This window comes from Cuculus canorus, chromosome 1 (genome assembly GCF_017976375.1).
Source record: "Cuculus canorus isolate bCucCan1 chromosome 1, bCucCan1.pri, whole genome shotgun sequence".
Lineage (NCBI taxonomy): Eukaryota > Metazoa > Chordata > Aves > Cuculiformes > Cuculidae > Cuculus > Cuculus canorus.
Window position 1 is genome coordinate 2384393 of NC_071401.1, and position 15098 is coordinate 2399490.

General features: G+C 41.3%; 1 protein-coding gene across 1 annotated transcript in view; it reads right to left on the bottom strand.

The window, feature by feature from the left end:
- Positions 1–331: 331 nt before the first annotated feature.
- The window catches only part of IRS2 (insulin receptor substrate 2), a 32152-nt gene continuing 17385 nt past the window's right edge, over positions 332–15098 (bottom strand). Inside the window, exon 2 of the mRNA XM_054058997.1 lies at positions 332–2738. Coding sequence (XP_053914972.1) covers positions 2734–2738 — 5 coding nt within the window. The 3' untranslated portion in view covers positions 332–2733. The remainder of the gene's footprint in view (positions 2739–15098) is intronic.

Below are 15098 nucleotides of genomic sequence, written 5' to 3' on the forward strand. Positions count from 1 at the left end.
TTGTAGAAGGAGTCTCAGTCTTCTATTCACTTTTAAAATAGGAATTAAAAATTAAGACCAAATTCTGTTATTTCCCTCGTTATTTCCTCAAATAAATTTTACCTTTATAATACTGATCTTTTTATTCTTAAACAAAATTTTAAATGATTTAATGATTTTTCATGAGTGTCATACACATTAAAAGGAAAGCAGTTAGGTATATGCAGAGTAGTATGTATTCAGAAAAAGTGCGTTTCCATTTTAAAGAGAGAATAAACTGACTTTATGTAAACAACCAGAAAAACGATCCCACCCCTAGATAAAAGAGGCACAAAAATACTTTACTCCTTTCATAAATAATGTATTTTATTGCATATGGCTATTAAGGAGAGCATCCATGATCAATACAGACTAAATACAATACACTACTCTAGTTTCATTTATTCTGGTCTCCAGCAGCATCACATTTATCCTTATATACAGCGTGTACATTGGAAGACACGGCAAGATAAGTTAAGTCTCTTGTCATATCACAATAGCAAGAAATATATTTAACATCTTGATATCCAGAAACAATACGTACCCAAAAAGAAAACACTGCTTAATAATCGTTAAGGTTATATAGCAAAAAATATTTTAAATTTAAGGTAAGTCAGGCAAAATGTACAAAGACCCAATATACATCGTGAAGTTTTAGCAAACATAACATTTATACATTTTGGTTCCATTCTGTAAACTAAATTAAGAATGTAAGTATTGCATATGCCTTTGTGAACTATACAGGAGAGAGACAAATTGACTATCTTGTCAAGTTTTTAAGTCGCTATACGCATTTTAGCCATTTTTTTTCTAGTGGCATGATTTCTTAATTGGTACAGGGGGCTACTTCAAACTAGAAGTTCAAAGCATTGAATTCAGCAGGTACCACACTCAGTGCTATGAGGGGGAGGTTCAGACAGAAAATGTCAAAGGTATTTGTTTTTTTCAGTTCCAGACTTGAACAAGCAGCACTTTAGAATGTCTTAGAACCATTTATAGTATTATTATCAAAAAAAACAACCAACCTCAAAAAGATAGATTTGATAATTAAATTGACATTAGATCTAATATTGTATTAGCCTATGCATTGCTGTGATTTCAGACCCCCAAAATTACACTGAAAAAACAGTGTATCGTGGGGTAAAGAAGGAATTAGTTTACATTCATCTTTGTCTTGTGATACAATCCTCAGTTCTAAAAATTCAGCATGTAAGCAGGAAGACCACGTTGCCATTCATTACGTTTGTAAGACAGTAACACTCGTCTTCCTCAGAAAAAGAAATCCCAGAAAAAGATAATGCATCGGTAATTGTGAAGGACATGTTCCACCTAACACAATGATTTAAAGAAAAAAAAGAAGTCTCACATAACTCAAATAATTTAGTAATACTTACATGTCTATCAGAGCAGGCACTGGGGAGGTACCCTTCAAATGTATATAAACTTTTCAACCAGTTCAGCAACGAAGAAACAAGGTGGTGTGACATTCTGCTAGTCTGGTGCAACAGACAACATTGTCTATGACATTTGTGACTGTAGCTGCCGCATCGCTCTGATTTTCAGGCTATGGGAAATGCGGTAACACAGGTAGCCTTGAAAAGAACTCAGGATAAGTGACTGCAATGGTTCTTCTTCCCTGTAATAATGTCTGCAGCGGCAACGGTGCTTTCCTGGCAAAAGGCAAATATCAGGACTTCCTAGATGGCAAGATAATACTGTGATAATATCAGCGCTTGAATCTGCCCAATACCCATTATCATCTCTGCATTCCTAGCATGCCTACGTGGATTTTTGGTTACAAGAAACGCAGCTAAGAACAAGGTTAGCTGACAAAAGTGAGCTTGTAAATAGGAGAAAAGGCTTTTGCAATCTGAAGTACCTACATAAACACCTACATAGAGAGGATTAAACAAGTGTGTCAAAGGTAAAGAGAGATACCCCCAATACAGTTTGATATTTTTTAAATTACGTTGCTTCAGCTACCCATTTTTATATATATTTTTTGTTTTTAAACTACTCCGAATACTCCGTCCAAGTCCGATTCACAGAGTTTCATCCCATTTTAGACTCTTCAGTGCCCTGGTTCGGCTTTGTCTGAGAAGTAAACCCTGTGGTTAGTGATTCACAACCCAGCAGCAGCGTTGCAAGTTCAGTAAGGCTGATGACCGTTCTTGAGAGAGACTCAGCATAGAGATAAAAGGAGGTCCTGTCGTACACCAACACGCCAAATCCGGCTTTAATTTGAACTGAGGTAGTACTGTGGTAGGCTTGAAATTATACCAGATCTTACTGCTCCAGCAGGTGTTACAGAATCCCCTAAGATGCCAAAGAATAAATAGAGTTTGTCCTCACAGAAAAAGGAAATGAAGGCATTGGCCGGTAGTTAAAGAGGCCAGCAGAAAAGTTCCTACGATCTGAAACGCATCTCCAACTTCTGACAAAGCAGCAGCAAAATGATACCGTAGATGCCATGAGTTAGGCAGGTTGCTTCCCTTCCTCCCAGATCTGTTGCATGCTTTAGTCCAAAACACTTAACTGTCCGGACCAACAATAACAACAACAAATAGTAAATCTTAAGCAGCTTCAGTTACCAAAAAAACCAAAATACCAACAAAAAAATCCCAAAACAACAACAAAATAAAAGGGTATATGCTGAGCAGCTTCTTTGAATGTTGTACTCTGTTGTCTGAGGTCATGGTGAGAAAACTAACTCCTTCACTCTGAAAAAAAAAAAATGAAAGAAAGTCAATAAAAGCTGCAAAAAAAAATCATATTTATGATTTAAACACAAAAATACCATAGAGATTATTCAGAACAGGGTTTTTTTGAGAGGGGGGGGAGAAGCCATGCAATAACTTCTTTTATATTTGTATACAATACAAGGTATTGCAGAGGCAATAAAGGATTTCTTTAGAACTTTTCAGCTGTGGCTCTTCATATCAGCAAACCACAGGAGACAGAACTGGTTAGAAAACCCAACACAATATCCTCCCCTCCCACAGTTCAGATTGTGACCATCACTCTTTGCATCACTATTTTAAATAATACAGCTGATTCCTTTTGTGTTTTTTCATGGCAAAGAATTAACAGATAGAATGTGCCTCGGCCTTAGAGGGACATCATTATATTGACTAACTCACAACACTGTTAACATGGTCATTAAAATTCAGAATTTCCTTAATATGTTGCTTATTGTGTAGATTTTCCCCATTTGCTGTAATATTGGAAAGCAGCAATGCACAAACAGTAGTGGTTAAAAACACCAGGATTGTATATTTTACATCACCAAACATTGACACTTCACTCCAAAAGGTGCCAACTAAGTGGTATATTCTGATAGAACATCAGACTGCAATATTACATTCACACCAAGTGCTATTAATAGTGTCTAGTTCATTTTAATTGTTCATAGTTATTATTTTTGTTGCATGTTGTTGTCCCGAAGTCTACAAGTCAGATGAAAAGTTTAGTTTGAAGATGTATTGTCATAGAATCATACAATACTTCGGGTTGGAAGGGATCTTAAAGATCATCTAGTTCCAACCCCCCTGCCATGGGCAGGGACACGTCCCACTAGACCACCTTGACCACCTTGAACACCTCCAGGATGTTACACAAGTTACCTAAAACTTGAAGTGATTTAGAACGCATTGGGAACTGTTACTTAAGAAAAGTCTATAAAGGAAATAACCCATAAATTTTTACTATATTGATACAAGAAATCAGTTTTCCTGTATATTTTTAATTCCTTTGGGGATTATAAACCCAAAACAATTATATATAGAACCTAGATGTCAAAGTAATCATAGCGTTTAACTGGGCAAGGTTGAATCTATATAAGCCTCTGATAAACCAATACAAAGGCTTTTCCTTCAAGTTGACACAAAACTAGAGGTTGATACATCTTAGCATATATGTGAGAATTGCTAAATTGCTATTGAATTTCTCAGAGCTAACGTTACTTAAGGAATTAGTCCTGCTGGAGTCAATCAGAGACACTGTACGATCGGATACTTAAGACATCACTTAGGATTTTATTTCATGACACAGCTTGAGATGAATTAATGGTTTGCCAAGACTAAAAGGAAAGCAACTCCTTTGACAACATGACTGAGAGCAGTCCTGTGGAGAAGGACTTAGGGGTGCTGATGGATGAAAAGTTTGACAGTAGCTGGAGATGTGCACTCACATCATGTAGTGACAGGATGAGGGGGAATAGCTTCAAATTGGAAAGAAGATTTAGATTAGACATTAGGAAGAAATTCTTCACGATGAGGTTTTTGAGACGCTGGCACAGGTTGCCCAGGGAAGTTGTGGCTTCCCCATCCCTGGAGGTGTTCAAGGCCAGGTTAGATGGGTTCTTCAGCAGCTTGGTCTGGTGGGAGGTGTCCCTGTCCATGGCAGGGGGGTTGTAACTGGATGATCTTTAAGGTTCCTTCCAACCCAAACTATTCTAGGATTCTATGATCCCTGCTGAGTTTCCAAAAGTAAAGTCATCTAATTCCACCAGTGCTTCTTGGGGAACAAATCAGATAATAAACACACACACAAAAATTGCTAGGAAACTACCAAAACCTCAAAGATTTGTTAAACATACTGTGAAGGGAATACAATGGTTAGTCAATTAAAGAAGATCTAATCTACTTATTAATTTTCAAAGTCAGTAAGCAATGAATAAAAATGTCCTTAATTCCTAAAAATAATTCTCATCTGCTAATAAGCACGCAGACAGAAACAACTATTCATGCAGCTCATGGCAAAACACGTTGCTGCTTATTCATAACCAGTAAATTTATTCCACTGGCAGCACAACTGCCAGAGTGGATCAGGCATAGGATGCAGAATCCCAAGCTCCAGATGCAGAATCCCGAGCTCCACCACAGGCTTCTGCCCTGATTCCAGGCAAATCACTCGGTGGCTCTGTCCCTGTGTTTCCCCTCCCCATGCTGCCTGCCAAATTGATTAAGGCTCCGATCCCGCTAACAAACGTTTCCTGGAAGAGCAATCTTATTCATATAACTGAATCTGGAGGTTAACAACATGTACATCTGTGGGCATCAGGCCATGCCATTAGATGGTACAGCCCAAGGAACCAAATCCCACCCATGGGAAGATGTGTCTGGCCCCCCTAACACCTAGGAGGAGATGTAACACCCTGAGCAAGGCAGCTGGCCAGACAGAAAAGGCAAATGTGTCCCTACCAGCCAGCTCCACTGCCCTCCCTACCCTCCAGCTCCATGCCTTGTACCTGGCCAGCCACCTCACAAGAGATAAGGCTTAGAGGCACCTGCACAGGCTGGAGCCTTGCACCTCAGCAGATGAGGTTCCCTACGCCCAGAGCAGGCAGGCAGGCGGCAGTGGATGAGGGTGGGAGGGACAGCATGGGTCCTGATGGCAATAACCCCATGCAAACCTGGCACTGACATGGGAGACGGTCTGAACCACAGTCTGAGGGCTTCTTGATGGAAGGGATTATAGGACGGACCCTCCACATGTTGTAAGGTTACAAATTTGGCACAGCTTCCCAATGAAAAATGCAGCTTGCCTGCTTCCCAGGATGCTACCAGAGAGATGCACGGTAGGAGCCAAATCATAGAACGGTTTGGGTTGGAAGGGGCCTTAAAGATCATCTAGTTCCAACCTCTCTGACGTGGCCAGGGACACCTCCCACTTGACCAGCTGGCTCAAGGTCCCATCCAACCTGGCCTTGGCTCCTCTGGACCCATCCCAAGAGTTCCATATCCTTCTCATGTTGGGGATTTCAGAACTGGACATGGGACTCCAGGTGGAGTCTCACAAGAGCAGAGTAGAGGGTGAGAATCCTCTCTCTCACCCTGCTGGCCACACTTCTTTTGATGCAGCCCAGGATATGGTTAGTTTTCTGGGCTTCAAGCACACATTGTCAGCTCACACTGAGCTTTTCATCCACCTGCCCCAAGTCCTCCTCTGCAGGGCTGCTCTCAATCATGTCTTGCCCCATCCTGTATTGAAACTATGGATTGCCCTGACCCAGATGTAGGATCATAGAACCATAGGATCACAGAATCACCAGGTTGGAAAGGACCCACTGGATCATCGAGTCCAACCATTCCTAACACTCCCTTAAACCATGTCCCTAAGCACTTCAGCCACCTGTTCCTTAAACGCCTCCAGGGAAGGCGACTCAACCACCCCCCTGGGCAGCCTGTTCCAGTGCCTGATGACTCTTTCCGTGAAGAATTTTTTTCTGATATCCAGCTGGAACCTACCCTGGTGGAGCTTCAGGCCATTCCCCCTTGTCCTGTCCTCTGTCACTTGGGAGAAGAGGCCAGCAAGGATCTTGCACTTGGCATTGTTGAACCTCCTGAACCTCAGTTCTGACCTAGGTCTGATCCTCATTAAGCAATTTAGTGAACATTGTATGTATCATCAAGTATAATACAAAGGTACCATGCTCAAGATAACAGAACAACTAAACATGTTGAGCTATGGCTCTCCACGAGCACTTCCAAGGAATATGAGATCTGCTCAGCAGGTCTGCTCACACCAAATAAAGCTGAGCTCAGTCACCACCACAGGAACTGCTTTCAATCAGAGCTTAAACATCTCCTTAAACAGTTCACAAAGCCCATGAATAACATCCATCCAAAGTAAAATGTTTCCACATTTGACAGGAAAAACAAGTTAAACCATAAAATGAAAAAAATACGTTGTTATCAAGTCATACTTGAGCATATTTAGAGACATTCTGCCCCAAGTAACAAGGCTCTTTTGGTGCGTTATTCCACTAAGAAATAGTACATAGTGTTATTTAGAAATGTCTCAGCTGTTTTAGCTATTCAGAATAGCAAGCATCAAGTCAACATAGGTTCTTCATGACTGTTAATAAAAAAACTCGCTGAATTTCTTTAAAGTAGTAAAGTAGGAATTATACAGCCAGTTATGTATATTAAAATATGCTTTAGAGTACTTTTCTCTCATGTCAAGTAGTTAAAAAATCAGAATATCTAGAACTGCATGAAGATAACCATGAGGAAAAATATTACCTTCTAAAGTGGGAAACAAAAACTAGATATTCTGGAAAAGGTGGTGCATGTCAGAATCTGCAAGTGATGATTGATGAGAAGCTTGACATAAGCTGACAACGTGCAATTGCAGCCCAGAAGGTCAATTGTATCCTGGGCTGCATCAAAGGAAGTGTGGCCATCAGGGTGAGGGAGTGAATTCTGCCCCTGTATTTCTCTCTTGTGAGACCCCACTTGGAGTATTGTGTCGTGTTCTGGAATCCTCACCGTAAGAAGCATATGGAGCTGTTGGAATGGGTCCGGAGGAGGGCTACAAAGATGATCAGAGGAGCTGCAGCACCTCCCATAAGAGGACAGGCTGAGAGAGTTGGGCTTGTTCAGCCTGGAGAAGGGAAGGCTCCAAGGTCACCTTAGAGTGACCTTCCAGTACCTGAAGGGGGCTACAAGAAAGCTGAGGGGGGACTGTTTACAAAGGCTTGTGGTGATAGGACAAGGGGGAATGGCTACAGTCAAGAGGCTAAAACATTCATCTGATGGCACCGAGAAATCCCCACAAGGTATAACAACTGTCAACTTTTATCCAAAGGTACTAAAAAAAATCAGAATAATCTATATTTCATACTATATATTTACGCAACTAACATTTAGTTTACCTGCAATCTTACACTATAGTTTAAGCAGCTCAAACTCCGGTAAAAGAACAGGTGACTATGAGGGCTATGCTTAGTTGATTTCAGAATTTGATCTAACTTGTGTTTCACATCATTTTGTCAAGGTTCTTACAGATTTTGTAGTATGAATAACTAAACATTAAAATGTAATTATGTGGAAAAGAAAGGATTAAACTTACAGATGTCATTATAATGAATTTACAGCTAAAGTGCTGGTCCAGAAATACATTTCCCATATCAATTATAATAAAAATAGGCACTTCAAATTTAAAATTAAGAAGCTAGACATGCTCGTTTTTCAAGGATCCATTTAATGCAGTTGCTATTATCTCTTAATTTCAGAGCGACAGCCACTGTGTACTATTAAACAAGTTTGTATAGATGCGATTTAATCCTGTGATCAAGGATAAAGTAAATTAGTCAAAACAACCTCAACACAGAACTATCTGAAATTTGATCAATCATCCTCTTCCTTGCAAGTCGGGTATACAACTGTTTAAAAGCATTACACAAAATTAACACATTAAATGAGACAAAATCAAGCTGTTTTCTATGAGCAAACAAAACACTAAAGAAAAATATTTAGTACTTTTGGCCTTCCATTGGGAATTTGTAAGAGGGACAGAAAAACAGCCACAGAAGCAGATGTGGAAACTATATATAGAGAGAATTTGCCACTGAAAAGATTAATCTGTGGCAGCTGAAGAGCCACTCAATAGTTCACACATATAGCTCACATGTACAGCTGGGGAGGGACTGCTTACAAAGGCTTGTAGTGATAGGACCAGGGGCAATGGGTATAAACTGGAGAGGGGCAGATTCAGACTAGACATAAGGAGGAATTTCTTCATGGCGAGGGTGGTGAGGCACTGCCACAGGTTGCCCAGGGAAGTTGTGGCTGCCCCATCCCTGGAGGTGTTCAAGGCCTTGGGCGGCCTGATCCAGTGGGAGGTGTCCCTGCCCATGGCAGCGGGGTTGGAATTGGGTGACCTTTAAGGTCCCTTCCAACCCAAACTATTCTATGATTCTTCCCAGAAGCAATATGCAAACTTTAGTAACAGCACTTTGCAAAGGTGTATGCATACAGAGTGAGGACAGAAGTTTCTTAAGAGACAGAATTTTTGCAAAATAACATATTCACCTTACAAGTAATGAAGGGTGAGGGAGGAAGGGATTGGTGACTAATAGATTGAACTACCTACCAACCCCATCTTCAGAGACACAACAAAAGCAACAGAATTAGCACATTTGCAATACTCGGCTAACTTCCACCATCCCCAATGAGTACCTTTACATCTCTGACCTACTCACCCTTTGAGAAGCCAGTCATCCTAGCTCCTTATAGTCAAGGAAAAGAAACAAGCACTTCTAAGCAACAATTCTTCTGCCCTATTTCATCTTAGGCTCAGAGGAATAAGAGTTGTGATGAAAGATCTATGAGTCTGTGAGGTGTATGACTTGGTATTCAATTTTAGGAGTAGACACCGTATCCTTTCACCCACCCTTACAATCACTTGTAAGTTTGCTCAAATAGGATGTCAGAAGCATATTTGTCCCTCTTCTAAGACACAGTAATAATGTCATCAACAAGAGCAACAAGGCCTGACAAGAAAGAAGAGCTCTTGTAACTAAAGCTTAATATTCTCACACAACTGAAGAGGACCTCCAAGAAAGCTGGAGAGGGACTGTTTACAAAGGCTCGTGGTGACAGGACTAGCAGCAATGGGTATAAACTAGAGAGAGGCAGACTTAGACTAGATGTAAAGAGGAATTTCTTCATGATGAGAGTGGGGAGGCAGTGGAACATGTTGCCCAGGGAAGTTGTGGCTGCCCCATCCCTGGAGGTGTTCAAGGCAAGGTTGCATGGGGTCTTGGGCAGCCTGATCCAGTGGGAGGTGTCCCTGTCCATGGCAGGGGGGTTGGAACTGCATGGTCTTTAAAGTCCCTTGCAACCCAAACTATTCCATGATTCTATGATTCTAATTACCAACCAAAATGCCATTCATGTTAGTAGACCTATTTCAGGCAGGTAACAATGAGGGGGAAGAAGCATAATCAGGCTTCTGGTTTGATCCACTAGCGAGAATCTGATTGTCATTCTAGATATCAATGCTAATAGCTTCTACTGAGCCACTGGGTTACCTCCATCCACATGCCTGAATGGATAGCGTTAGAGTGTTCTCAAAGAGCTTAAAAGCATGCTTTTTCCCTCTCGCTTGGGAGAAAGAGCAATCTTTTCCTGTGATTAAATTGAAGAATTATTCATATTGAAAATTTAAATATTCATGGCAACAGGGATAAGGACTCATGTAAGTTGTGGGAAGTCATGTTCATTCTCTCTTTCCACTACAGTGGATATCTAATTATTCCATGAAAACAGCTTCAGTAAGAAAGAACGAGGGCACTCTACCAAAGCACACATAGCTAAGAAGCACTGGGGAAGGGGAGAAAGAGGATTCAGATTTTTTTTCAGCCAGAATGGAACTGGATGCTGATCAGGCCTGGATGAGTGCTGTAGCCATGGATGTCTTGCAGGCAGGGGAGCAGAAACACTACATCCAGACACTCTTTGAAAGACTAGTCCCTGCCTCTACCACCGCTAAGTGGGCTTAGGCACCCAATATCAGAAGAAGCTTTGGATTTACAAAGCCTTTACGGAGCCTGCAGCATTCCTCCACCCTAGAGAAAGACATCCATCTTCCAGAGAGTAGTATGTTATAAAACACAAGGCTCTCCTCAGCTTTCACAGTCAACTAGTTGCCTGTTTTGCAAAGTGACTTTTGGACTACTTGGCAAGGAGATCGAAACACTCTTGGCATTACATACATTCATTTATGCATCTAAACACACAGAACAGTCGCACACTAGACATCAGGCTGGCAGCTGCAGCTTTTGGGCTTTCGAGTCGGGAGACATGTCCAGAGAGATGCTTCTTCTCACAGAAGAGGCATGTGGGGAGTGAAGAGAGAAAGGGAAAGCAAAGAAGGGCTAAGACACATGCATGGCAGGGCAATCTTTTCCCTGCTGCTTCTTGTTGTTGTTACTCCCTTGCTTAGAACTCTGAGCATCTGCTGGTAGGACAGAAAAAAGGTTTTAAAGGATAATTTGCAATTTTTATTAATGTTTTCCTAGAAATCCTTTGTGTTCTTACCATTATTGGCGTGAACCAGTCAGTAACAAAGGAATGAGGGAAATGAAGAGCTAGACAACAAGTTTCAGACTTCACGTTCCATGACGAAAAGACACCACTCCCACCACTGAAGCCTCCCCGAAGTCAATTAATGAAATGAGCAATACAGCACAAAACAGCTGTACTGAAGCAAGCTAAACACTTGTCTAGTCCAGCTTCCTCTCTTTGACATTAGGTCAAAAGCTGCTGCTTAAGTAAGACTACAAAAAACAAAGAAGCATAGAAAGGTTTGGGCTGGAAGGGACCTTAAAGATCATCCAGTTACAACCACCCTTCCATGGGGCAGGGACACCTCCCACCAGACCAGGTTGCTCAAGGCCCTGTCCAACCTGGCCTTGAACACCTCCAGGGATGGGGCATCCACAACTTCCCTGGGCAATCTGTGCCAGTGTCTCACCACCCTCAGCACGAAGGATTTCTTCCTAATATCTACTCTAATTCATCTCCCTTCCAATTTGAAGACATTCCCCCTCATCCCATCACTACATGTCCTTGTAAAGTCTCTCCCTAGTGTTCTTGGAGGCCACCTTCACGTACTTAAAGGCTGCCCTAAGATCTCCCTGGAGCGTCCTCTTCTCCAGGATGAGCAAACCCAGCTCTCTCAGTGAAACGTATTGTTCCTGTTAGCAACACACAAAAGAACTGAAAGAAAAAGAAAAAAATCACCACTCCAGTGGAACCACCGCAAAAAGAATTTGTAAGACTAAATTTGTGAGAAGAAAAGCTATTACAACAATACCTTGTGTAAAAGGTAAAGTTCCTCATACTACCAGATCACTTACAAACCTTTCACAATAGTGAGGAGCTAAAAACCAAAGCAGTGTTCTATCGTGCTCAAGCTGTAACCCAGCAGGTTTTCCTCCAAGTAGAGTAAGTTATTGCTCATTGCAATATTCCTCTTTCCTGCCCTGAGCATGCTCCTTCACTTCATTTGCAACACAGCTTGTTATTCACACTGCTTGTGACACCGAGACACCACTTTCAGTATGCTGTCATGGGCACGCTACACCAGAAAAAGATGAAAAACTGTCTATTCCTGTGAATATTTTGGTTTTAAATCTTAAAAATACTTCCATAGGAAAATTATTTCTGACTGAATTACAAGTTTATCATATCACTAGTAAAGAACGTTAAGCGATCTGTTTCTGCTCATTAAGGTATTACAGCTGTTATTTTATAATCACCTATGTAACTTGCTGTATTTGGCTACACTCCTTACGTCTGTGGCACCTGTTAAATCTGGCATCTGTAATCTATGTAACACGTATATTTAGGTAGAGAGAAAACAGTCACAATTTAGATACTCAGAAATGGCTACACCTGAAACAAGGTGATTGGGCTCCACAGATAGCCCTGAAATCCTGAGTGGTGAGCAAGATCATTATGGGAAGCCACCAGAGAACCTATCACAGTGCTCAGGGACTCCCTCCCTGCCTGAGGCTGGGCTTCCCCCTGCTAAGATGAGTATCAAGGGGCAGGATGGGGGTTGGGAGATAATGAAAACCTGTGCCTTTTGTCTGTCACCACCCTGCAGTCAGAAGAGTGCCTATGCCATGAACCAAGGGCTTGGAAAACGTAGATGTCCTGGTTAAACAGCTCAGACATGGGATTTTGAGACAGATACTGCCTTGAACCAAAAAAGTTGAGTTTAACCTTATAAATTATAATACCTCCACGTGGAATGATCAAAACATCTTGGCCCCATTGTGCACCTGAGGAAAGGGTATGATCATCTCTCCAGATAGTGTTTAGAGAAGCACTCCCAGCCAGTTCGTCAATGACCATGAGCTGACACCTCATTAATTTCCTTAGGACTGTAGGCTTGCAAACCATGGCTATGCTTGGCACAGTGGTTACTTTCTCCCTGAAAGCCCTGTTAACAGATTTAGTGAGGTACCCTGTCCCTGTTATTTCCAAAACATTTGTCCATTTGAGCCTTAAAACACGGCACTCCTTACAGCAGCCCACCAAGCCCTTTTGAAAACAGTCACACTTTCTCAAACACAACCCTCCAGCAAACATCTCCTACATTCCTTCAATAAACAGACAACCCCTTACTAATCAAAACCAAATGATGTCTCAAAGAACGTATTTGTAGATCCTTCTAGCACCTAAAGGGGGCCTACAAGAAAGCTGGAGAGGGACTTTTTACAAGGGCATGGAGTGATAGGACAATAGGGAATGGCTTTAAATTGGAGAGGGGCAGATTTAGACTAGATATAAGGAGGAATTTCTTCATGATGAGGGTGGTGAGGCATTGGCATAGGTTGCCCAGGAAAGTTGTGGCTGCCCCATCCCTGGAGGTGTTCAAGGCCAGGTTGGATAGGGCCTTGGGCAGCCTGATCTAGTGGGATGTCCTTGCCAATGGCAGGGGGGTTGGAACTGGATATTCTTTAAGGCCCCTTCCAACCAAACTATTCTATGATTCTATTATTTCTTATTTACAAACCGGACTGTATTCTCCCTTGAGTCAAATTCATTTCTGAGAAACATTGGAAAAATAAAACCATTTTTAGGGTGTATTTTTAAAACAAACAGAGGCACCTGTAACTTCCTGCTCTGAATTTAATCTCAAGATGAATTAACATTTCTTTCTGAAATGGTATTTTCTTTCTGATGCTGATAAGGCTTGTATTGCATATTTTAGATGCTAATATTTTGTGGTTTATTTTATTTTTCTGTCACATGAGAATCATAAATATCATCACATATCACTCCTGGAAGCTAAGTCATACTCCACTGGAAAGCAGAGGCAAAAAGCTTAGTAAACTGTTCAGAAAAGTAATTTGTTGGTTAAATTTATCTTCTGAGAACACCAGTTTAGAAACTGGAAGTTGGCCATAAAATGACATGTGATAGAAAAAGCATATAGAATAATTAACTTCCTTTGTCATACTTGGATTTTACTTTCTTTCTCAAGCGAGAAACATAGATAGTATGGAACGAATGTGACTGTTCCCAGCTCCACTGGATGCATCTTGAATCCTCCCCACTCAACAGTTTACTGCAGAAAAAAAGTGAAGCAAGCACACATTCATTAGCTCTGCAAGACCAAACACAAGTTAAAGATTCATGTCTAAGAAAGGCAGCTAAAGCAGGTGAATGCAAAATGCCACGTTTTGCCTACCCTATGGAACAAATAAGAATATATGAGACATGCAACAACTCTCAGCTTAGAAAACAGCACTTATTTCATTGTTTTTCAACTGTGAGCCATGTAACACAAAATGTTACTTTCCCCAAGAAAGAAATATTTAATAGAATCATAGAATGGTTTGGGTTTAAAGGGGACTTTAAAGGTCACTCATTTCCAACCCCCTCCCCCCCCCCCCCGCCATGGGCAGGGACACCTCCCACCAGATCAGGTTGCTCAAGGTCCCATCCAACCAGGCCTTCAACACTTTCAGGGAGGGGACAACCACAAAGCCCCTGGGCAACCTGTGCCAGTGTCTCACCGGCCGCACTGTAAGCATTTCTTCCTAATGTCTAATCTAAATCTTCTCCCTTCCAACCGAAAGCCATTCCCCTCATCCTACCACTCCATGCCCTTGTCAAAAGTCCCTCCTCAGCTTTCTTGTAGCCCCTTCGGGTACTGGTAGCTGATCATAGGTCTCCTCAGAGCCTTCTCTTCTCCAGGCCGAACAACCCCAAAGTATTTGTTAAAATATGAAAAATACTATGTTGTCAGAACACAGTGAGCTTTCACAGCACTGTTCTCAAAGCTTCAAAGAGACTCTTTAAAGAATAAAGACCAAAGAACGTAACATCATTTACGTGCAATATTGCTAACTCCAGAGCAAGATGTTCTTTCTTCTGTAATTACAAGAGCTCTCAGTAAATATTTACACAAACAGAGGTGTACTCTACTGTTTCACCAGTTCTGTTTTTTCCTCCTCTGCCAAGTGATCTTACACAGGTGTCTTTGTTTTGTTTTCTTTTATGGCTCCCCTGATTTGTTGCCAGTAAATATGTTTATAAGCAACCAATGGTACTTAATTTTCTTAAAAGGGCTCGTATAGCACTTTCGAAAAACACATTCTACTTACAGCAATATATCTGACCACACAACTATATAACTGACACTGTCATCTTCTTGAAATTGTACTATGTTGCTCGGACTGCTCCTATAAAACAGATTAAAAAACATCTTTGTCACTTATGAGTTTGGCTCTAGTCTCGGAAGCTCAGCAGAGAATTCCCTCAGACTTCAGGCTT